This window comes from Giraffa tippelskirchi, chromosome 1, assembly GCF_054371585.1.
Source record: "Giraffa tippelskirchi isolate mGirTip1 chromosome 1, T2T-mGirTip1v1.2.pri, whole genome shotgun sequence".
NCBI lineage: Eukaryota > Metazoa > Chordata > Mammalia > Artiodactyla > Giraffidae > Giraffa > Giraffa tippelskirchi.
The window spans coordinates 173,670,040-173,693,069 of NC_137275.1; the positions used below are offsets into that span (position 1 = coordinate 173,670,040).

At 43.5% G+C, this 23,030-nt stretch overlaps 1 protein-coding gene and 1 long non-coding RNA gene across 38 annotated transcripts in view; one reads left to right on the forward strand and one right to left on the reverse strand.

Moving 5' to 3' along the window:
* Positions 1-657: 657 nt before the first annotated feature.
* On the reverse strand, positions 658-18,877 carry LOC145512584 (uncharacterized). The gene is made up of 2 exons (XR_014058652.1): positions 18,548-18,877; positions 658-6,154 (listed from the first exon to the last, which is right to left on the reverse strand). It is a non-coding gene; the product is annotated as an uncharacterized LOC145512584 (long non-coding RNA).
* TLE4 (TLE family member 4, transcriptional corepressor) overlaps positions 18,048-23,030 on the forward strand; it is a 275,661-nt gene continuing 270,678 nt past the window's right edge. For 31 of the 37 annotated variants that reach the window (XR_014058552.1, XR_014058551.1, XR_014058563.1 and 28 more), the window contains exons 1-4: positions 18,048-18,929; positions 19,765-19,862; positions 20,933-20,996; positions 22,203-22,247. Coding sequence is in view for 23 of the 37 variants with exons in the window: in XM_081506144.1 (XP_081362270.1) it covers positions 18,885-18,929; positions 19,765-19,862; positions 20,933-20,996; positions 22,203-22,247 (252 nt within the window). In the remaining 14 variants the exon portion in view is untranslated. Of the gene's footprint in view, positions 18,930-19,277; positions 19,476-19,764; positions 19,863-20,932; positions 20,997-22,202; positions 22,248-23,030 lie in introns of those variants that run through there. The other 6 variants (XM_081506163.1, XM_081506174.1, XM_081506276.1 and 3 more) reach the window with 2 other exon arrangements.

Here is a 23,030-nt window from a genome sequence, read left to right on the forward strand (position 1 = left end):
TCACTGAACACCTCATGTTCTATTAAAATAATTTCATCTCTTTGAGGCTCAGATAAAACACCTGTTCTGCGTGCATCTCAGTATTGTGATGATCAGATATACTTTGAATACTTTAAAATACTGTATGAAAGTTATTTTTACTGTTTTCTTCCTTGAAAATTGTGATACTTGCTGTAAATTATTTTCACCATCATGAACGTTAAAATTTTGGCTACCTAGCTTTGGTACTTCCTTCTAGACTGTTTCAATTTTCTTTTGGGGTAGCCCTCATATGCTGTGAAGATAGCCTTGGCAGGATGGTGATTCGTGTTCTCTCCATCCACAGAAAACTGGACAAGAGTGGAAGCACCACTTATTCCTGAGACTGTCAACATGCAGGCAGATGAGGAAGTTCAGCAGTATTTGGTGCTTACTTCTGAGATACTGGCTCTAGAATAGGGGTAGAAGTAAGCAGCAGCAGTAGATGTGGTCCGGTCTTCAGGGAGGCTGTGATGGAGGCCATGGCCTCATTTTGAGTTGACCATTCTTGGGAGTAACTGTGGCCGTGGCTCCTGACGCCCAGCCTGCCTCCTTATCTTCTGTCTATTTTCCAAGTCACATTTTCCACTCTCCCATTAAACTCTCAATATCTAATAGCTTCTATGAGTCCCTGTCCTCTTTTATTTTACATTTTCTTGTATGTGTTGCAGTCATTCCTACTGCAAAAAGGAGCCATGGGTGATGCAGTGCCTGAGAGGAGCAATAAATGTGGACCTCAAATACAGGTCAGTGTCTTGTTTATTGAGCCTGAAAGGTAGCAGGTGCTCAATAAATATGTGTTAAATAAGTGAAAGTATGGGATATAACGACCTCTGACTTCTGTACTCTAATCAGCCATGTGCTAATCCCAGTGCAGCTCCAGACAATGCGTCTGAGATCAAGTTGAGGACAGCCAGGCTGGTTGCATCTCTCCTCTTTGATGAGGGAGGGAAATCTTTCCCACAAACCATCCTCCTGGCATCTCCTGCTTCCACCTCTTTCAGCACCCCCAGCTTCCAGGGTAGGTGGAAAGTTATGTATTCTCCCTGGGGCTAGGTCCTGTGTTGCCACAAACAGATATGGGGTTTTGTCAGTAAGGAAGACATGAGTGACTAGATATTGGGAAAGCAACAAATGAAGTCTTCCAGAAAAAAAAAAAAAAATCGAACACAAAAGAGATAATAATCCTGGCCCTCTGAGAGTTAGAAACCATGCAAATATGGACTAAGGAAACAGGAAACCTTCCTAACAAACATGATCCCTCATCCCCATGTCCACCCTCTATGCTCTAGGCCAAGCAAAATGTCCCTGCATAGGATGTGCTAAGTCTAAAGATGGGGCCCTACTTTCAGACACAGACATGTAAGCTCTGGCTGGGGAGGAGGACTTATTTCTTCAGAGGAACCAGAATTACTATAGCTGACCAAGGTCTTCTAAGTCTCAAGGTTTCTACCTGTCAGCAGTGATGATCCCGAACTGCTCGGCATCAAAGGCTCCGGTCTGTGGTGTGTTTTCCATGATGCAGCTCTTCTGGCCAAGTGTTCTTTGTGCTGCCAATAGTCCTGCCGAATCCTTTCTGATGGCCTTAGAGGGCTGCTGCAGATTCCTGTCCCTTCAGGATGGATGGTCCCAGGGGAACCCCACTAACCCAGCAATGACCCTTGCCACTCTGACCTCTCCCAGAGTTCCATGCCTCTGACCGCAAGAACTAAACAGTCCCATACTATGCCCTGCAGAGGCCCCAGACACTGGGCCCAGGGAGCGGCTAATTGGTTTTTTACAAGCCTAAGATAATTCAGACATTTAAATATTGATGTTCATTTCTGGGCAGCTATAAACACAAAAAGGGGGGAAGAACATGCTTAACTGTTTCCTCTCATTCGGTCTCACTGTGATAATGGTTCTCAGTCAATAAGACCAGCTTTCTAAAGAAGGGGATTCGTTTGCATCAAAAGAAATGTTCAGTGGGCTCCGTCTCGTGACAGAATGGTCCATCAGTTGGTGTCTACTCTGTCTTCCCATATATTGGGGCGGCAGGAGGGCTATAGCAATCCTGAGTCCGGGGCTGAAGGCAGAATAAAGCAGATTATATTCAGCACTCAAGGAGGAATTTCCCAATAGGCAATGAGACTCAACAGAGGATGGGGTTATTAGACAGCTTATCAAGAGTAGGAGCCACTGTCTTCTTCTCTTTGCAGCACACCTTTGAGGAAGGACACAGGTGGGACTTAAGATGCCAGGGGTAGATCACAGAGCTGACACATCCAGAAAGGAACCATAGTACCATTTCCAGTCCTCTCCTCCGATTAAGGCATTCTGTGCTTGTCTTTTTTGTCAGGCCCTCGAAATCACTTGCCCATACGTCCCTAGCATCTGCTCACCTTTTTTTCTTCTACTATTTTGTACTGTTTCTTGAAAGTTCCCCTCAACAAGCAGACAATAATTTATTCTGATGCTGAGATTTCTGTTTTCATGTGTGTTTATTATAGTAAAAGCTCATAATCCACCCATAGGATCTGCTTCTTTCTTAACCAGGATCAAGAAATTCTATTAAGATGCAGAAACAATGTTAATAATGACAGCATCCTTTGGTTCAATTAAAGCACCATTAATATGACAATATAGATCGTAGAATCGCAGTTTTCCAATTTACACATAATTGAAAGATGGTCTCTCTCTCACAGACATATGTTAATGGCTACCTTATATTTGCTTCCCTGGTGGCTCAGTCAGTAAAGAATCCACCTGTAATACAGGAGTCCCAGGCTCAATCCCAGGGTCAGGAAGATCCCCTGGAGAAAGAACTGGCTACCCACTCCAGTATTCTTGTCTGGGAAATCTCATGGACAGAGGAGGCTGGCGGGCACCAGTCCATGGTGTCCCAAGAGTCAGACATGACTTAGCAACTAACCTACTGACATGTTATGTTTTGTAAGGTTCTCATATTATCTCTCTCTAAATTCTAGACTTCATCATTCTAGAGTTCTAGAGTCACATATTCACTTATAGTACAAATCGGATGTTAATAGAAAGCACCGTTTCTTTCATTTTTCTATTAACTGATCCCTTTTATAAATGCTTAACTGGGTAGCAAGGGAAAAAGAAAAAGCTCAATTTCTTTTAACAACCCAGAAGATTTCATCTTCTTGATTAGTTTTTACACTTTCTCTCCCTAAATGCTCTATTTTGGAAGAAATACTCCATCTTTTAGATTTCTGCTTTCCTCTCCCTGTTTTCCCTGGGAGGGCCTCTCAGCAGGTAGGACATGGGGAGCGCTGGGGCTCTGTGGCTTTGTGGTGGTTATAGGGTGACTGGGTCTTCGGGTCAGCCGAGTCTACCCTGGATCCTCAAGAGGTTGGCTGCAGAGAAACTGGCCTGGGCTGCCAGGGAACCGAAGACCACTGAGGGTTGGTGGCTCCCCTTCTGGGAGGTTCTGCTGGGAACTCATCTTGGAGCCGAGGGCTAGTGTGACTGATGGTCAGTATTCTCCTCCATCTGAATCTGGAGCTGGTCATTTCCCTGGTGACTTAGTCCCACGTTGCCCTTGCTGGTGCTGAGGACTCCCAGTGGAAGCTGACTCAGGCAGTCTGCTCCGAAGTCCTCACTGCTGCCCCTACACAGCGACCGCCTTCCTTCTACAAAGTTCCTACCAGACTCTCCTTTAACTTTCCAGACTCCCCTTGGCTCTTCTGGATCTCATTCATGCCATGGACAAGCAGACAGTAATTCAGGAGGTCCGCCATCTGCCTTGTTTGGGGGGATCTGTGAGTTTACTTGGCTAAGGTTGCTCTTGGTTGCTGAGGGTGGGTGCAAGGTTCAAGCCTCACAGAGCCCCAGGTAGAAAGGAGAGCAGAATCCCCTCTCTTCACCTTTTCACTCAACTTAGCACATTTTATTGAATCAAAGATGCCATTGCTTTTAAGATCTACCACTGTTCTATATGTTGCTTAAAAAAGAAAGTTAAGTGTCTGGGAAGCTCCATGTACACGTCCTGATGCATTCTGATTTCAGAGATGTGAAAACGTGAAAATCTGTGTACATGAAATGAGTGGATAGTTTGTGTGTAACACATGTTCCTGTCCAAAGAGCATTGCCCCCAAGAAGACGGAGGCATCTTCTAACCCCTACTAACCTTCCTCCCCACCCCCTTTTCTCCACAGCCCCTCCACAGTGAGAGGAGTATGCTGTGGGCTTTTTGTTTCTTGTCACTGCATCTTTCTGTTACTCCAGGGCAGAAAGCTTCATTACCTAGGTTCCCCTTTCCACGGACGAAACTCATCTACTCAGTTCTGCCTAGCTTTCCATGAGATTAAAACAGTGAATTTGGAAAGTCTTCTGTTTTGACAAGGCTTGGCTCTCGAAACTACATTGACTTTTGACAAAAAAAAAAAAAAAGTCCTTTTTTATATCAGAAGTGAAATAATAGATTATTTTCCCCTTTCTGAACCATTTCTATAGTAATCTTTAAACTTCTAGGAGGCACGCTTTTCGGATGCCCCTGGCAGAATGAGGAGGAGCTCAGTTTAAGAAAATATGGAACAATCAAACAAAATCAAGCACATCAAACTATTATTAAAAAATTAACCTGTTTCATTTTTATCTCACCACAAGGCCTAGCATGAATCAACAGGCAAAACCGAATATGTAGTAAATTCTAGCTGAAAAACAAAGAATGAAGATATTTTACTTGTTCCCATAGCCCCTTCTTGTGAATACTTCTGAAGGCAAAATTCATATCATTGATTTTCTTGGCAATTTCCCATCCAAAAAACTAAATGAGATCTTCATTTTTCAAGGGACCCACTGTGGATGTTGAGTTAGTAGTTGACCTCTTTGCCATTTCCAAATTGATAACATCTCCCCCACCAAAAACAGTCCCGGAGCCCTGCACATTTTGTATTTCCTCATGTAGCAATCTTTGGATGAAGAGTGAATATTTGCTTCTTTTTGCTATTCTAGTATTAGTATTTCATAGACAGAAAAGAGGTTACATGTGAAAACTGTTATTATTATCTTGTATAAATGCGATGTTTTTTAGTGTTATTTCAGAGCAGGCCAAAAGAGAAATTCCAGGGGCAGGACCTGCCATAATGTAGGGATTTTGTGCTGCCTCTGAAGCTTTTTTCTTCCTGGCTTTCTTTAAAAAGAAACTTTATTGAGATGGCTGGTGAAATATTAGGAGTGGTTTCTCTGGCCAGGTCTCAGCTGGCTATACAAGGAACAACTATCTCTAAGGGCCTTTCTCCTGGCTAGTTTGTCCCAAGACACTGCCAGAAGATCTAAATATAAACTTAAAGTAATTGTCAGGTCAAGAGCTGATAGTACTAGGAGAATACAAAAGAGGTCACAATATGATGGCATTTGCTTGTAAATAGGCAGCTAAAAGAAGTGAAAAACCACAGAATCACAGGGATGTTTTCCTTCATAATTTTTGTTCACCAAAACCTCATTAATTATTTCTCTTTTTTCAGTTACAGTGTTTTAATCACATGACTGTCATTTAAAACGTGATTTTAAGGGAAACCATCATATTCCTTTAAATATGCATTTTGATGTATAATTTTTACCATATTTAGGGCAAACGTGTGTGTGTGACACTAAATCTCTAGTACCCTTGACTTTAATACGGAAGTCATCAAAAGTGGAAGCAAGTGAATGTTGCTGAAATGTACATTACAGAAGTTTGTTTTGGATAGTGACTGTGAGCTAAGCTATGATCAGTTTTACAAACTGATCTTTCGGATCCAAAAATGAATGGAAGGTTTTAGTTAAAAGACATTTGCATTGTACTGGAAGGATTACTGGAGATGGAACATTTTTAATAGTATTAACTGTTAATGACTTTTTCTAGCTGCAAGTATGAACCAATATTTTCTCATCAGTTTTTAAATTCTGCTTGAAATAACTCCGATGCCTTACTCTGAGTAGCATTTCCCACCAGAAGGTTAATAGGCTGCAACACACAAAAAGGGCCAGTGAATCTGTTTGTTACAGTCTACTTACTAAAGCTGTGGCTACAATACTCCAGTGCTGAAGTCAGTGAAAAGGCATCATCCAAATACAATCCAAGGAAAATGCAAGCTGATACAGCACAAAGATGCTTTGTTTAAGAATGGCAGAAATTTCCAGCAACTATCTGTAAAAAAAAAAAAAAAAAAATGCAGGATGGGAGGGAATGTAATTAAATAACAAAACAAACCCAAACAAAAAGAGAATCTTTATAAACCAGCACAAGGACACTTTGTTTTTAAGTGCACACAATGAATTTTAAAGATCTTTGTTCAGAAGGGAAATAAAGTATTATGAAGGACTGACATATTTGATGGATGGATGGTTTCTGAAAAACCACATTATCAATTACTTTTTCCTTGTTTGGCTCCAGTCCAGTAATTTTTATTTGAACAAGCCACATGCTAGCATGGTTTTGATTGCAGGAAGTGACTGGTTGTTGTTAAAGACTACTGTTTCACTGATGAGCTTATCTGTTCCTCCCCCTCCCCGTTCTGATGGAACTCTGATATGAAAGGCACAGCTTCAGTTGTTATAAACAGAGTCAGGGATTGTTTGGCAGACCCACCCGTGTTTTGCTTTCAGCCTTCCGTGGTACAAACCGGACAATATATTCAGCAGCGCTTCAGAAAACAAACACTTGAATTCAGCTTATTGGTGTCTTTGACTTTGATATGAAAATTGGAATTTTTCTGACATTCAAAGCCCTTGTAAATCTAAGTTGTTAGCAAAAACAGTTCTGAAAAAAAATTTTTTTTTCTCATTAGACTTCTATCTCAAGTGAACCTTTCTGAGAAAACAAGAATCTTTATGAGACAGGCAACCTAAAATGTGTCAAGGATCTTCTCAAACAAAGGGTGTCTTGTTCTTGCTTCAAGTATTTTTCATCTAATCAAAATAAGTACATTAGAACATTGCTCATTGTTCTAAACATAAGAAACATAGCTAATTAAACTATACTATTAGGTATTATCAGTTTTGCTCTGTAATTAAAGAAAGATTTGGGAGTAGCCATCAGCAGGCAGGAAATTATCTATGAAATCAACTGTTGATACTCATGGGATATGTGTGTGTGTGTGTGTGTGTGTGTGTGTGTGTGTGTGTGTGTGTGTGTGTGTGTGTGTGTGTGTGTGTATCCGCTATTCATGATAACTTCCTTTATGATTAGATTTTTTGCATGTTACCATGCCTGAAACTTAAACTATTTCTAAATTCCCAGGATAGTATTTTGACAATAGGCTGTGGATAGTTGCTGGAGTATGGTTCCTAGTTCTATATTTTAAATATTAATTTTAGTGACTACTTCCTCTAATGAGAATTAAAAAATCAAAGATAAAAAATAAAAAGATGGGCTTAGCGACTGGGTCATTTGATTAATTGGAACATGAAAATAATTTGAATGAATTAGGATTTAATCTTGTTCAGTGGAGGAAATATAAATGTAGCAACCATTTGCTGATTCACTGGTTCACGTCAAAATTCTCCTAAAGAAAAACCCCTAGCATAGCAAGATTTACAAAATGTATTATTAACCACAACTTATTCCCTGAAAACAAAATATATTTTATATCAAAATGATGTATCTAAGTGTCATACTTCTTTCTGACTTAGAAAAGGATTGTTTGAAAATGGCAAAAATAAAACAAAAAACACTTCTACAGAAATAATATTGGGTCTGAAATTTTTTTTAGAATGTAGATTTTTAGCAATAATTTATTTAATTTTGGCTATGCTGGGTCTTTGTTGCTGTGCAGACTTTCCTGTAGTTGGGCAAGCAGGGCCTACTCTCTAGGTGTGGTGTGTGAACTTCTCATTGCCGTGGCTTCTCTTGTTGTGGAGCACAGGCTCTAGGTGCATGGGTTTCTGAACTTGCAGCACATGGGCTCAGTAACTGAGGCTCGTGGGCTTTAGTTCCTCCATGGCATGTGGGCATGTGGGATCTTGGACCAGGGACTGAACCTGTGTTCCCAATATGGGAAGGCAGATTCCTATCCACTGTACCGCCAGGGAAATATCCTGGGTTTGACTATTACTCTGCAGTGAGCAGGTTGGGTGGATTTATGCAAGTTAGGGAACCTGTCCAATAGTCCATGGGCTCACCTTTAGGATGAAGATGAAATAGAGGTAGATCATTTATATGACAAGGTCTGGCACACTTAGCAAATGTTAGTTACCAACGGGGTTGATTACATGTAACCTAACTGTGAAATAAATACAGGTCCTTCATAGGACATAACTGAAGGCCATGAGGTAAGGTTCATAATAGAAATTACAGGCTTTCCAGCCCCCTAAGTCTTGAGAATCAACACATAAAAAAACAAACTCACATATCCCTTATTATCACTATTTAAATTTCCAGTTGAATTGACCAGTTAGCACTTTATTTGGCAATTCCTTCTCCCAAGGGAATATTTCATGCAAAGATGGGCTCAATAAAGGACAGAAAGAGAATGGATCTAACAGAAGCAGAAGATATTAAGAAGAAGTGGCAAGAATACACAGAAGAATTGTACAAAAAAGATCTTTATGACCTAGATAATCACAATGGTGTGATCACTCAGCTAGAGCCAGACATCCTGGAATGTGAAGTCAAGTGGGCCTTAGGAAGCATCACTACAAACAAAGCTAGAGCAGGTGATGGAATTGCAGGTGAGCTATTTCAAATCCTCAAAGATGATGCTGTGAAAGTGCTACACTCGATATGCCAGCAAATCTGGAAAACTCAGCAGTGGCCACAGGACTGGAAAAGGTCCGTTTTCATTCCAATCCCAAAGAAAGGCAATGCCAAAGAATGCTCAAACTATTGCACAATTGCACGCATCTCACATGCTAGTAAAGTAATGCTCAAAATTCTCCAAGCCAGGCTTCAACAATACCTGAACCATGAACGTCCAGATGTTCAAACTGGTTTTAGAAAAGGCAGAGGAACCAGAGATCAAATTGCCAACATCCACTGGATCATCAAAAAAGCAGGAGAGTTCCAGAAAAACATATATTTCTGCTTTATGGACCATGCCAAAGCCTTTGACTGTGTGGATCACAATAAACTGTGGAAAATTCTGAAGGAGATGTGAATACCAGACCACCTAACCTGCCTCTTGAGAAACCTGTATGCAGGTCAGGAAGCAACAGTTAGAACTGGACATGGAACAACAGATTGGTTCCAAATAGGAAAATGAGTACGTCAAGGCTGTGTATTGTCACCCTGCTTATTTAACTTATATGCAGAGTACATCATGAGAAACTCTGGGCTGGAAGAAACACAAGCTGGAATCAAGATTGCTAGGAGAAATATCAATAACCTCAGATATGTAGATGACACCACCCTTATGGCAGAAAGCGAAGAAGAACTAAAGAGCCTCTTGATGAGAATGAAAAAGTTGGCTTAAAACTCAACATTCAGAAAACAAAGATCATAGCATCCAGTCCCATCTGCTGCTGCTGTTGCTGCTGCTAAGTCGCTTCAGTCGTGTCCGACTCTGTGCGACCCCATAGACGGCAGCCCACCAGGCTCTGCCGTCCCTGGGATTCTCCAGGCAAGAATACTGGAGTGGGTTGCCATTTCCTTCTCCAGTGCATGAAAGGGAAAAGTGAAAGTGAAGTCGCTCAGTCATGTCCTACTCCTAGCGACCCCATGGGTCTGCAGCCTACCAGGCTCCTCCACCCATGGGATTTTCCAGGCAAGAGTACTGGAGTGGGGTGCCATTGCCTTCTCCACCAGTCCCATCACTTCATGGCAAATAGATGGAGAGACAGTGGAAACAGTGGCAGATTTTATTTTTTGGGGTTCCAAAATCACTGCAGATGGTGACTGCAGCCATGAAATGAAAGGATGCTTACTCCTTGGAAGAAAAGTTATGACCAACCTAGGCAGCATATTTAAAAGCAGAGACAGTACTTTGCCAGCAAAAGTCCATCTAGTCAAGGCTATGGTTTTTCCAGTAGTCATGTATGGATGTGAGAGTGGAGTATAAAGAAAGCTGAGCGCCAAAGAATTGATGCTTTTGAACTGTGGTGTTGGAGAAGACTCTTGAGAGTCCCTTGGACTGCAAGGAGATCCAACCAGTCCTTCCTAAAAGAAAGCAGTCCTGAATATTCATTGGAAGGACTGATGTTGAAGCTGAAACTCCAATACTTTGGCCACCTGATGTGAAGAGCTGACTCATTTGAAAAGACCCTGATGTTGGGAAAGATTGAAGGCGGGAGGAGAAGGGGACGACAGAGGATGAGATGGTTGGATGGCATCACCGACTCGATGGACATGGGTTTGAGTAAACTCCAGGAGTTGGTGATGGACAGGGAGGCCTGGCATGCTGCAGTGCACGGGGTCGCAGAGTCGGACATGACTGAGCAACTGAATTGAACTGAAGCTATGACTTTGTATATATTTGATTTTTTTAATTAATTTATTTTTTATTGAAGGATAATTGCTCTACAGAATTTGGTGTTTTCTGTCAAACCTCAACATGAACCAGCCATAGGCACACATATATTTTATATGTGTATTTTAATAATGAGTAAAGTTCTAGTTGTGTATGAAGTAGCTTTACAGATAATAAAAATTTAATTAAACTTAATTTGATGCAACTTTGATTATAAATTTTCCTAAGAATTGCATAAATAATTCAAAAACTTATATGACTAATATACTTCATTCAACAAAAAGTGAACTGTCACAACTAAGTGTCAGATGTGGTTGTGTGAGACTGTTGTCAACACTCTGCCCTCGAACGGATAGAATATGTACAGTTAGGATATTTTTTGCCAGTGCAGTTTTTACTCTCTAGTGTTTTTTTTTTTTTGATCTTCGAGGAGATTTCTGAATCTGACTAATTTTTACAACATGATTCACATGTTTACTGTTTTTGGAGCAAGTTGTTAGTGAATACTGATTGCTGCATAGCAATCTAAATGTTATATAAATGTTTCTAAATACAACTTGCAATAAATATTTGACAATTCTTTATTTTACATTTTCAATGTCTTATTAAAATATATATGACAATTACCATCATAATAAATCATTTTCTACATGATTAATTACATATCTTAGAATTTTAAAAGAATATGGAATCCTCCCAGGACTGAAAAACAAACTGTTTCCTTTCAAGAAAGCATAAGCACCACATTTCTCAAGTGTGTAAAGGAGAGACGACTGTTTAAATCCTTGATGAACGTCATTCCTGAAGATTATAAGATTATTTTCAGCATGGCTTCCCTTTTAAAAGCCTTTTTTTCTGTTGAAATTCTCTCTGGATAAATTATACAAAAATGCCTTGATTTGGATTATAAACTGAAAATGGAGAATGAGTGAACAAAAATTAGATTCAGAAATCAACCCTAAGCTACAATAACACTGCACTCTAGTAACTGTGCTGGGAAAAGGTATGCCAAATATGCTCTTGTTAACTGTGCTGTGAAATAAAGGGAGATGAAGTGTGGCTAGACTGATAATGGATGGGTGGTGTCTATGACTGAGCCGTTCAGAGGGCAGCTCTAGTGGAGTGGAAAGAAGTGGAATCTGAAAGCTCGGGTTGGATTCCCAACTTGCTTGTTTACTAGCTGTATAATCTTCAAGAGGCCATTGATTTCTGTGAACATCAGTTTCCTCATCTGTAAAATGGGATTTTAATACCCATCCATCCTATCTGCTTGCTCCTTTACATACTGCTAATACCAGATGTAATAATACGTGGCAGTTGTAGGTAAACCCTCATGGCCCAAACAGAGATAAGGTATCAAATGATCTCTCTTATGGACCTATTTAATAAAAATCAAAGAAATCTTTTCCTACATAAAACCAAGTAGCAAAAGTGGGGGTGTCTCCACGAATGAAAACTTCCCAGAATATCAGTCTTTTCTAAACGTAGCAGTGCAGTGGACCAGAGTTGATACTGTGGATGATGGTTCATTCACACTATTTTACATGGATTTCTATTAAAGAAAGTCATGTGATTTACCAGAATTGTTCCAAGCTACATAAAAGTTGAAGACAAGTCCTGAATTGAATTATGGCAATGGGAGCCCACATAGACCTTTATGGTTTTGCTTACTGTATAAGACAACTGATCAATTTTCAACAAAGTGCATTGCTTCTACTTCTTCCAAATAACATTCATTCCAGATTGCTTTGGAAGAGGGAAAGAAAAGGTGATCAAGTTTGGCAGATGATCTTGAATGTAGACCTGTTCTATATGACCAATGCAAGTCCCAAATTATAAAATAAAACATTTTTTGACCTGCAAATGTTTGCATTTAGCATGGAGGGATCATGCCTCCTTTATGGATGAGATACCATATGGCTGAAATCAGAAAGGTTAAAAGAGTAGGCAGAATTAACCAGATCAGGTTAACTGTGAATTTTCACAGTTCCAGTGAAAATAATACTGGACTTTCAAGAATTATTTTCTCGAACAAAGCAGTATGGAATTGAGTTACACTTTCCTACCCCTACCCCATTCCCATGCTGCCCATTTTCAGGAAGTAAATGCACAGTTTTTCCTCTGTAATAGCTACCTGCTGGCTGTTGTGATAGTTAGCACCAGTGGGAGCCAGTGTGAAGACATGGCAAGAGCAGCTGAATAGGTGTGAATCCTGCTGTTGTGAAAAGTAAAAGGACCCTAGCTTAAGCACAGTTCCTCTCTCTTGAACTGCGTTTCTCAAGCCTTCAGAGACTCTGAGGTGAGAGGCTGATGGGAGGAAGGGAGCCATATTTGCTTCCTGCAGCCTTGGGAGTCCTCGGGTTCAGCTTTTGCCCAGTGGCAGCTGCAACACAGTCATCTACCTAATTCACCCCCCACTTTTATTTTAACCAGAAAACATCTGCTGGGAAAGGAGTAAACCATGCAGATGGGGTGAGGTGTGCTTAAATTGCATAAATTCAATATCCACTTGTGGAACTCAAGTTTTGCACAGATATGAAATAAGGGGGTAGAAGATAGAAGCTGTGATCTCTGCTTCAGTACTTGCAAGCTCTACAACCTTTAGCAAGTAACTTCTTCCTGAGCCTCAGCTGATTAATCTTTAAAGTGGCGATAATAATACTTTATTTGCTTAAAGGCAGGGGCTGAATGGAGCAGAAAAATCTCTTGAAGTTTTTCTCTAGACTCAAGTAAAGATAACATGAGTATTTCTCAAGTAAGAGGGTTGTTTTCACTAGTGTGTTTCTTAAATATGATTTGCTTTATCAGCTTGGAGTATAAAGAAACTCACTGCTCCTTTTAAATATTCAGACTATTAATTGTTCAGACTAGCTAGAAATTCAGGATCTCTCCAAACACTCAGAAGTATTGCTGACATAAGGCATGACTGTTAAAGACAGGATGCCACTCATCATTCCCATGCACTCAGCCATTTATTCTGAAGTGCCCCATTAGTACCAGGGTGAGTAAGGTGAAAGAAGCTTCCTATCATCAACCAGGGGTTCTTTCAGAACGATAAAGACCCATACTCTCTGCCTCTGGCACCTGGAGCATCTCCTCCAAGAAGCCTTCCCTAACCTCCCATCTAAACAAGTTACACCACACCAGCCACACCTACCCCCTACCCTGCTTTATTTCTCGTCATACCATGTACCACCACTTTCACATTTTGCCGCTTGCTACTTGTTCAACTGTTTCCCTGCCTCCCTTGATCAGAATGTAAGCCCCAACAGGGAAGAGATTTTGTTTATGTATCAATCTGAGTCCAGTTAGAGGAAAAACACATAGCAATTTGAACAAGGAAAGTTTAGGATAAAGAATTATTAACTATGACGGGAAGTGGGAGTAAAGTGGGATTTGTGAGTAAGAGGTAAAGAATACAAAAATAGCAGATATATGGAGCAGCCATTATCTCTAGGGCTGAGATAGATGACTCAAAAAACAGCCTCCCAAAGACCCACACACATCTATGGTTGAAATCAAGACCTTGCTCAAGAGGGCACAGCTGGAGTGGGAGGGCCCTGCTGGAAATCTTGCCTTTCTGGCAAGATCCAGAAACCCACATTTCAGACCTTACTGGAAACACATCCTCTGAGGTGCCAGGGAAAGCTGTTTAGGAAGATGTCTCATCAGGGCCACTCAACTCCAAAACCACTTAAGGAGGATCATGGAGGAAGCCGCTGGCTGCTATGTGCTTCCAATTGTCACCTGTGCTTTAGGAACCTGCTGGGCTTGCACACCAGAACCAGAAACATCACTTCCTATGTCTTTTCAGTGCCCTCTATTGTAAAAGCTTTGGTACCAGGGGCAAAAGAAACTATTTTAAGGGCTTAGATCCATATTCACAGAGCAGGCAAAGAGGATGGATACATTTTGAGCTGAGAGGGGATTAAATCTAAACTAGCCACATTTACTGCTAAATTCCCTTATCCTGGCACATATTAGGTGTTCAATAAATATTTGGTGGAGGAATAAATTATTTAGAGCATATAAGTGGAAACAATATGCTTGCTTTGCATATCACTTTAAGATTGAAAGCCCCTGGCTTAACTTCTAACATGAAAGCTGCTTCTGAGCCTCAACCCCACCCCCACTCCCCAACTGTGAAGTAGGGATAAGACAAGCCCTCAAGTGATGTCACAACTTGGTTCAACAGTTTGGGAGAACTGCAATGACAGAAGCACAGGCAGAGAGCAGAGAAGACACTGTGTTGGGACCTAGGCTGGGCTATGGGTTGCTTCACTTGGCATCTTTCTGAGACATCCCTGTGAATATGTAGATCTGCAACATGGTCAAAATGTGAAACATATCCAAGTGATGCATTTTAAAATTATACTCAATAAAAAATAAACATCCTTATTTCTCCAGCCAGTATTCTGTTCACACAAATTGTCAAAAGAGATTAGGACAAAGGTCCCTAATACAAGTATTTGATACTTCCAAACAGAGCATAGTTTCCCCTTTGTCCACTGACCCCTTCAATGGCTTTTCAGGTTCTCTTATTAGGATTCTCATTCCCTGTCCTGGGAAATAACTGCACAGAATTTCCATAAATATGGCCTAAAGATGCCGAATCTTTCTGTATTGGCATAGCATGGCTTTCAGTAACTAATGCCATTAAAAAATATTTACTGACCACCAACTATGTGTCAGACACCATTCTAGGCATTTGGAGTGAGGCTGTGAACATAACCAGGTCTCTGTTCTCATGGAACTTGCTAAGGTTCTGGCCAGAACTTCCTACAGAGGCACTATGGGTAATTTAACAAACTGTTGAAAAACTCCAGTTTTCAATAGTAAATAGCCAACCCTAGAATAATTGCTGGTGTTCTTAGAAAACTCACTGTCCTAGTGTAGAAACCGTATCACCCAAGTCTTTTAATTTTCGGTTCTCATGTTGTTTTTCAGTTGCTAAGTCCTGTTTGATTCTCTGCGACCCCATAGACTGCAACACGCCAGGTTTCACTGTCCTTCACTATCTCTCAGAGTCTGCTCAAACTCATGTCCATTGAGTCAACGATGCCCTCCAACCATCTCATCCTGTGTCACCCCCTTCTCCTCCTGCCCTCAATCTTTCACAGCATCAGGGTCTTTTCCAGTCAGTTGGCTCTGCACATCAGGTGGCCAAAATATTGGAGCTTCAGCTTCAGCATGAGTCCTCCCAATGAATATTCAGTGTTGATTTCCTTTAGGATTGACTGGTTTGGTTCTTGGGAATGTTTCAAAATAGTGCAGTCCAATGGAAATATGTGAGCAACATAAAGTAATAAGGAAATGGCAACCCATTCCAGTTCTTGCCTGTAGAATTCCATGGACAGAAGAGCCTGGCAGGCTACAGTCTATGGGGTCGCAAGAGTCGGACACAACTGAGAGACTAAGCACACTCATATTGAGTTATTTCGCTTTTTTCTTTTTTTGTGCTCACTCTTCAAAGCTTCTTAAAGTGTAAGTGTAGGTGCAGCACATCTCATTTTGGACTGGCCAAATTTTAAGTACCCAAAAGCCACCTAAGTTTGGGTACTGGACAGAGGAAATTCAGACAAGGCCCGTGGAGTCCTCCATTCCCTTATTTTGGGGAGGGGGAAGATATTTGCTGAATTGAAACATTCTGTGAAGTCTAGTTGCAGGATTTTAGTAAAAAAAAAATAAAATAAATAGAGGAAGGTGAAGACCACCATAGACTTCTTTAGAACCAGTCCTTTAACGTGCCCAGCGCGGAGAGAGGCTCATAGAATGTGCTAGGATGGACAGTAACTAGTACATTCGTTGGATTCGTCCACTGAGGCAAGGGATATTACTAAGAAGGGCTCTTCATGAATGCTGAGTCATCTCGGTCAATGTCTCAAGGTACACTAGGGAAAGAACACTCAAAAATACACACCCAAAACTCAGACCTTTTAAGTTAGCCACACACACCCCGCCCCGCTTGATTTTATCTGAATTCCTCCCGCCCCTCTCAAAGCTGGAGGCTAGCTAGGAAAGATTGAAAGCCGCACGGCTTCCCCTTAACCCAGGGAGCTGCCCCTGGCTGGAGGAGGACTAGTGGTGGAAAAGCTGCTGGTCCCAGGCTGTCCCCTTATTGCCACCAAGTCCACTCTTATTCCTTAGCCTCTACCATAGGGATGCCCTCCCCCAGGCTCCAACCTCCGGACACGCAACCACCTTTCCAGCCCTGGACCCCAACCGTGGCCGACCCGCCACCTCTCGCGTGGCTTCCTGCCCGTTTCAACCGCGACAAGCTCGACTTGCTCTTCCAAAAAACGGAAAAATGAGGGGCAGTCTTCTTCCTGATGATCTGGGAGAGGGATCATCTTGGGGCATGAAGGGCCATTTTCTTCCCTGTGGCAGGGACCAGCATCTAGATGACATATTTTTCCCGCTGACAAACTGATAGTCTGCGGGGTGCAGGTGGCTCTCTCGACAAAGTTTCTCTGGGAATCAGGCGACCCCTACCCACCTCGGGCTTCCAGTCCCACTCTGAAACTCCACGCTGACGCCACCGCGACCCCCAGTCTGAGGGTCCTGGGGCGCTCCCTTGTAGAGTTGCTTGGGGAAGGCGGCCCCACTTCGGGGTTAAACGGCAATCACAGCCCGCTCGGGACTCGGAGGGCTCCCCTCCCTCTCCCGCGTCCCCGCCCCTCGCCCGGGTCAGCGTCTTGCAGCTCAGTCTCGGGCTCTGAACAAGAACAGGGGCCCGAATCCGCGTTCACACGGAAAATTATGCCGGCTCCAGCGGCGCGTAAAATTGATGTGAACCGAACGAAGTGGGATCGGCGTGATCCTCCCTCTCTTGTCTCAACAGGGGTTTCGGAGCGTTACACAAGGCCGAGCTTGTCTCTTTAAGGAGACATTGGACCCTAATTAGTCCGCATTCCTGGCGCGGCCCGGAGCAAGGGGCCGAGGATGTTTGGGTTGGTGGGGGGCGGGAAGGAAGACGAGACTCGAAAGGAGATCTTCTGACTAACTTCCAGTTTTACCGCCCCCTGTACCCTCTTTATTTTGCCGCCACCACCGCCACCAACATCCAGTTCTGAAGATGCAGCCAGGGCAGCAGCAGCAGCAGCAGCCACCGCTGCTCCCAGGCCCACGTTACTTTGATTGACAGCCGAACAAATGTTTCCCGGGTTCGAACGCTGGCGCTAAGGAACATCAGCCAAGGCGAAGCTCCGCCTTGGGCGTGCCATCTCCGCCCCGCCTCCGCTCACCCCATTTCGTTGCATTCATTGGTCCAAGCCACGGACGACGCCCGGGCCCCACGTGGGTTCCAGCCCGGCCGGCCCCTCCCCTCTAGCTCGCCATTTGTCAGCAGTGAAATGATGGGCAGTAACACAGAACGGCGATTAATGTTCAGCCATCTCTGATTGGTTGTTGGAGACGCCTACCGCGCCGGGGATGGGCGGGACGCTTGGAGAGCCCCCCAATGTGGTCGCGTGGCCGGCCGGTGATTGTAGTCAATTTGGCTGAATCTTCAGCTACAGTTGCTGGAGGAGGACTACATCTCCCGGGATGCTCCGCGGCCCCTCCAAGGACGGTTGTGAATATGTATCAGAATGTTAATGATTAGCGGCTGCTAAATTTGGTCAAAGAAGTCACCTACACAGAGCGTGTTGTTAGAGCTGTTCTGAGCGGGTGTTTCAGCTGTTGGCTGCTTTCTTCCCCCTCTCACACACTTGTATATTATTTTGAGGTGCTGTTCGCAGAGTTTGAAAGGAGAGAGAATTAAAAAAAAAAGCCGCAAGCGTTTCACTCTTTTATTTTTATAATCCCCTTCAAATTGGGGTTAAAAAAAAAGACAAGAAAACAGGAAGGAAGAAAAATAAGGAAATGAGATGTGGTAAAAGAAGCTAAAAGGTGCCTTTTAAAAGATCGTTGCTGTGAGGTGAAAAAAATCTCCAGAGAAACCAAAAGCACCGCCGAGACCTCTTCCGAACCAAAGGAGTTTGTGTTTGCTTTTAGGAAAGAAGAGAGAGATCATTCATTCGGAGGAATAACAACCAATTAAGACAAATAAAAAAAAGTTTGGAGTGGGACGCCGAGCGAGCCAGCGAGCGAGCGGGCGGCGCTGCCGGCGGGCGCTGGGGCGCGGAGCTAGCACTTACCCGTCCCGGGTGAGCGGCGCGGCCGCGGCGCCGGGCTCGGCGGGCGCGCCTCAGCGGAGCGAACATCGGAGCGTTGCCGCGGGAGACGCGCGCCGGACAATGCCCGCGGCGGGCCAGTGACGCCCGCGGGGAATGCGGAGCGGCTCGGCCGCCCGCACCCAGGCGCCGCCGCCGCGCGTTCTTGCTGCCCGCGTCACGCGAGACCCAGCGGGGGCCGGGACCGTCCGAGCCGCCCCTCGGACCCGGCCGGCCGCCTCCGCCGCCGCCTCCTCCTCGGGGCCATTAAAGCCAATGAGCCGCGCGCCTCTGCCCAGCGCAGCCAACTAAATCGGTTTGGATGATTCGCGACCTGAGCAAGATGTACCCGCAGACCAGACACCCGGTGAGTGCGGGCGGTGGGGGCGCGGGCTTGCCGGACGCCGGGGGGATTCCCCGCGTCGCCCCCTGCGCGCTGAGTTGTGTCTTTGGCCTGAGGGGCGTGGAAGGCGGCCCAAACCCCGCACGCTGCTCGAGAGTCGCCCTCCACCCCCCGCCCCTGCTCTCCCCGGGCGCGGGGGCACTTTCGGAGTGGGGGTGCGGAGAAGCAATTGAGTTGTAGCCATTTTCTTATTGTTGTCTTTGAAGCCCCTGGAAGCCGCGCGGAGCCGTTCGCCGTCCCCGCGCCGCTACTCCTGGAGGAGGGGTGGCGAGCGATGGAGGAGGCGCGACTCCGCGCCGGGGCGGGGAGGGCGCCCTCCGCGGCGGCGCGGCGTGTCCGGCGGCGGCTCGGGAGTGCGGGGCGCCGGCCCCTCGCGCCGCGGGCCCCGGGGATCAGCGAGCCAGCCGACGGACCGACCGGGAGAGTGGCTGCCGCGTGCCCCCTCCCCCGACCTGACCGCGGCCCGACGCCATGGCGCGCGTCCCCCCGACGGGCCAGTTTCGATTCCGGGTAGGGAGGCTGTGGGCGCGGTGCGCCGGCCCCGGGGCCCCCGCTGTTGACGAGGAAGGGGAGCGGGGTCTCGAACCCGCGGGGTCCCTGGCTGGCGCGAGAACGCAGGGGCCCGGGGCCAGCTTCGGCCTGGCTGTGCGGCCAGGGGAGGGGGCGGGAGGAGAGTTTTCCTCGTTCTTTGCCTGCGATGACACCCCCTATCCTCTCGCCAGTGCCGCGTGGTGTTTTCTCCATCTCTCTGCCTCGCTTCTGCTGTGGGCTAATTAAATATTTTATTGTTGTTCTTTAGGCACCGCATCAGCCTGCTCAACCCTTTAAATTTACAATTTCCGAGTCCTGTGATCGGATTAAGGAAGAGTTTCAGTTTTTACAGGCTCAGTACCACAGGTAAAGATATTGACTTTAGCTGATCCTTCTGTTTGCTTAGCTCTTGTCTTACCCCAACATACACCGTCCCCCCCCCCGTTTTTTTTTTTTTTTTCCGCCACCACAAAGGTATTACCATGTTTCCTTGTGGGCAGAAAGGGCAAGTCAAGGCCTCTTTTACTTAGGCAGGTGTAAAGAAATTAAGCGTTTCTTTCTTTTCCCGTAAATTAAAAAAAAAGCCGAACAATCGAAACTGGGGACACTTGGAAAACGCTGAGGCCAAACTTTCAATATTGATTTATTGGGACCAGGCGAATGGATGGTTGGGAACATTCTGGGGCCATTTGACTTTCTTGGTCCTTTATTATTCCGGGCTTGATTCCTTGTTTCTTCTTTCTGCCATACCGCTGTAACCTAGAGCCCAGAGCCTTAGGAACTCGCCAAGTAGGCGATTTCATTACTTTTATGCTGAAAAGATGTTTTCGTCTGAAGAGACAATCATTAGATCTTAGAGTGCCTTTGAAATATTTTTCTTTCGCTGGATTTTTAATGGCTTGTACTTCTTATTTCATAAATTACGGAACCAAAACAAGCCACTGAATCTGATCCACGCCTTGCCCCTTGGTGGTGGTATTCAACTTGTCTGTGTGTTTTGGAGGGAAAAAATAAGACATCATTCATAAGACATGCTTGATTCATATTTTCATTAATCTTTTCGTGGAACATTAAAGAAAAAACTCCCTTGTGACATTTTTAGGGGACTTACTATTGCTTGGAGATGTAGGCATTATTGATGTTTATTTCCTTGTTCATGTTGTCTTTAGTGAATATTCATTTCTGAATGAGATTCTGGAGTTAATTGGCTAGAGGGTTTTTTCTTAAAACCCCCCACACTTGATCCTTGTTGAAAGGACAAGCCCGGACTGGTTCCACTCACCCTTTTCTCTCCTGTCTGTTTTTCAGTAATGAGGGTGGTACTTAAGATAGTTGATATGGCGTTTTGTAGGTGATGATTTAGAGGAGGGAATGTGTATTTGAAGGATGTAAGGCAAGATCTGGGTTGTACTTAGATTTCCTTATTTCTTGAACAGCCTGAAGCTGGAATGTGAGAAACTCGCCAGTGAGAAGACAGAGATGCAGCGGCATTATGTGATGGTAAGAAAACTGTGTCGCAGATTCAGAGTACCTATTAGTTTGGGGTACCAAAAGCTAGAAATAGGTTCAGATTGCTGGAGGCTGCAGGATTAGAGGATAGTCGCTGTGCCAGTGCAGTTGAAGTTGTGGGAATGTGACCATTAGCAAGCTGTAATTCCAGGATGTTATAACTTGCCTCTGACAACCAGCTTTGATTTGAATTTTTGAAAAGTTTAGTTGCACAGGGTATAATTTTCTGTGCTTTGTTTTTACAGATTGAAAAAAACAAAAACCTCATTTACATTTCGTTTAGAGTCACAGGCAAAATGTTTTTGTGTTAGTGATTTTCTTTGCTGTTTTATTGCTCTTGCTTCAAACAGCTTTTAACCAGAGAATTTTTCAGTAAACTGTTAAAGTTTTAAATGTGTTTTATTTCTGTTAAACAATGGTGAATAAGAAAAGACACTAGACATCTTTTCAGATTTTCCCTCCCTGTTCTTCCTCTACATTGTATATTCCTAGTGTGTGTGTATTTGCGTGTGTTTTGTGTGTTTTCAGTTTCCGTACTGTTGCACTGTGGATTGTTGTAGTCTCTTGTATAACTGATTCGTTCTGCCAGAATTTCTTAATGCCAGTTATACTACATGTTTAAAACAATCAGATCTGCTTTTTCAGAAGTATTACCAAATGTATTTTTACGCTTGTTCATAAAGGCTCCAGAGTAACTCATTCATTTCCTATCAAGCCTTTTTCCTTTGAATGTATGAACATGAGTAGTGTCCCTAAAATGAGAAACGAAACTCTGAAGTAGCATCACCTTTACAAATAGTTCATCAAAGCCTCAGCATTTGTATGAGACATGTTGTTTTTGTTATTAACTTGCCCGCTGTGCCTAGGAATTAGAGTCCATAGAGTACCACATTTTCATCAGACCTTTGTGAGTCATCCGCTTGTGATGTATAAAGATCATTGGAGGTGTTAAGAATGCTATGTTTGAGCTTGATTTTCTTACTTTTGTGAGTTATTCTCTTAGATTCTGTGTCTTAAGGTGGCTTTTAGTTTACTAAGCTGAAGATACTCAGAGTGTTCTTCCTGATGTACCACCATTGGAAGGATGGATATTTTGGTTTAGGCGAGGCTTTTATGTTTGCTTGAGGACATTTTGAACAAACTAAGAAGCTTGTTTGATGAAAGGCTCAAAATTAATTGCTTTTCCTTCTTTGACAGTATTATGAGATGTCCTATGGGTTGAATATAGAAATGCACAAGCAGGTAAGCTATTATTTCTTTATAAGTGTTTTAAATGACAGTAATACTGTGCACTTTAGAAAGGAAGTTGTATGTTTTGCAGTTTGATTGTGCACGTTTTTGTGGCCACCTGTATTTTAAAAGACCATGTACTGGAGAGAATGCTCTTTATTCAGGTGTGGTTCCTCATCTGTTTAGCATATTATCTTCATTTTAATCATTTAACAATGTAATTTAGTGTCTGAATGCATATTAAACTTTGTACACTTTCAAAAGCAGGGTGCTAAAATTTTAAAGTGTTTTTTCTTTTGAAAGAATTAATTTATGTATTTTGAACATTGCAGACTTGCCTAATGAAAGCTTTTCTTGGAAAATATTAAAATGTAAAATTGTGAATTGTCTGGAGCTTTCCTTGGGTTGGTGTGAAAGAATGGATAGAGGGTGAGCTGGGAGGATCAAAATGAAATCTGTGGCTCTACAAAAGAAACATGTAAATTCCTTGTACTGGCCCCCAGAGGCAACTTAGTTGAGTCTTACCAGGAACTGTAACTGTTCCTTCCAAAATTTGCACAGACTACATGAGCCTGATAGGAGGATGTGATAAGGTTCAACACTGGGTCTTAAAATCTAGCAATTAGTTCAGCCAAAAAAACAGAAGGAGGAAAGAAAAAAATGATTAGTCCGAACGTGTTGAGAGGTATGACTGAACCAGACTTTTTTTTTGCAAGAAACTGAATAAAATGGCTTGGTTTAAGTTTCCTAGAAAGAAAAATAGCATATACGTATAAATGCTGTTTGGCAGTAGTG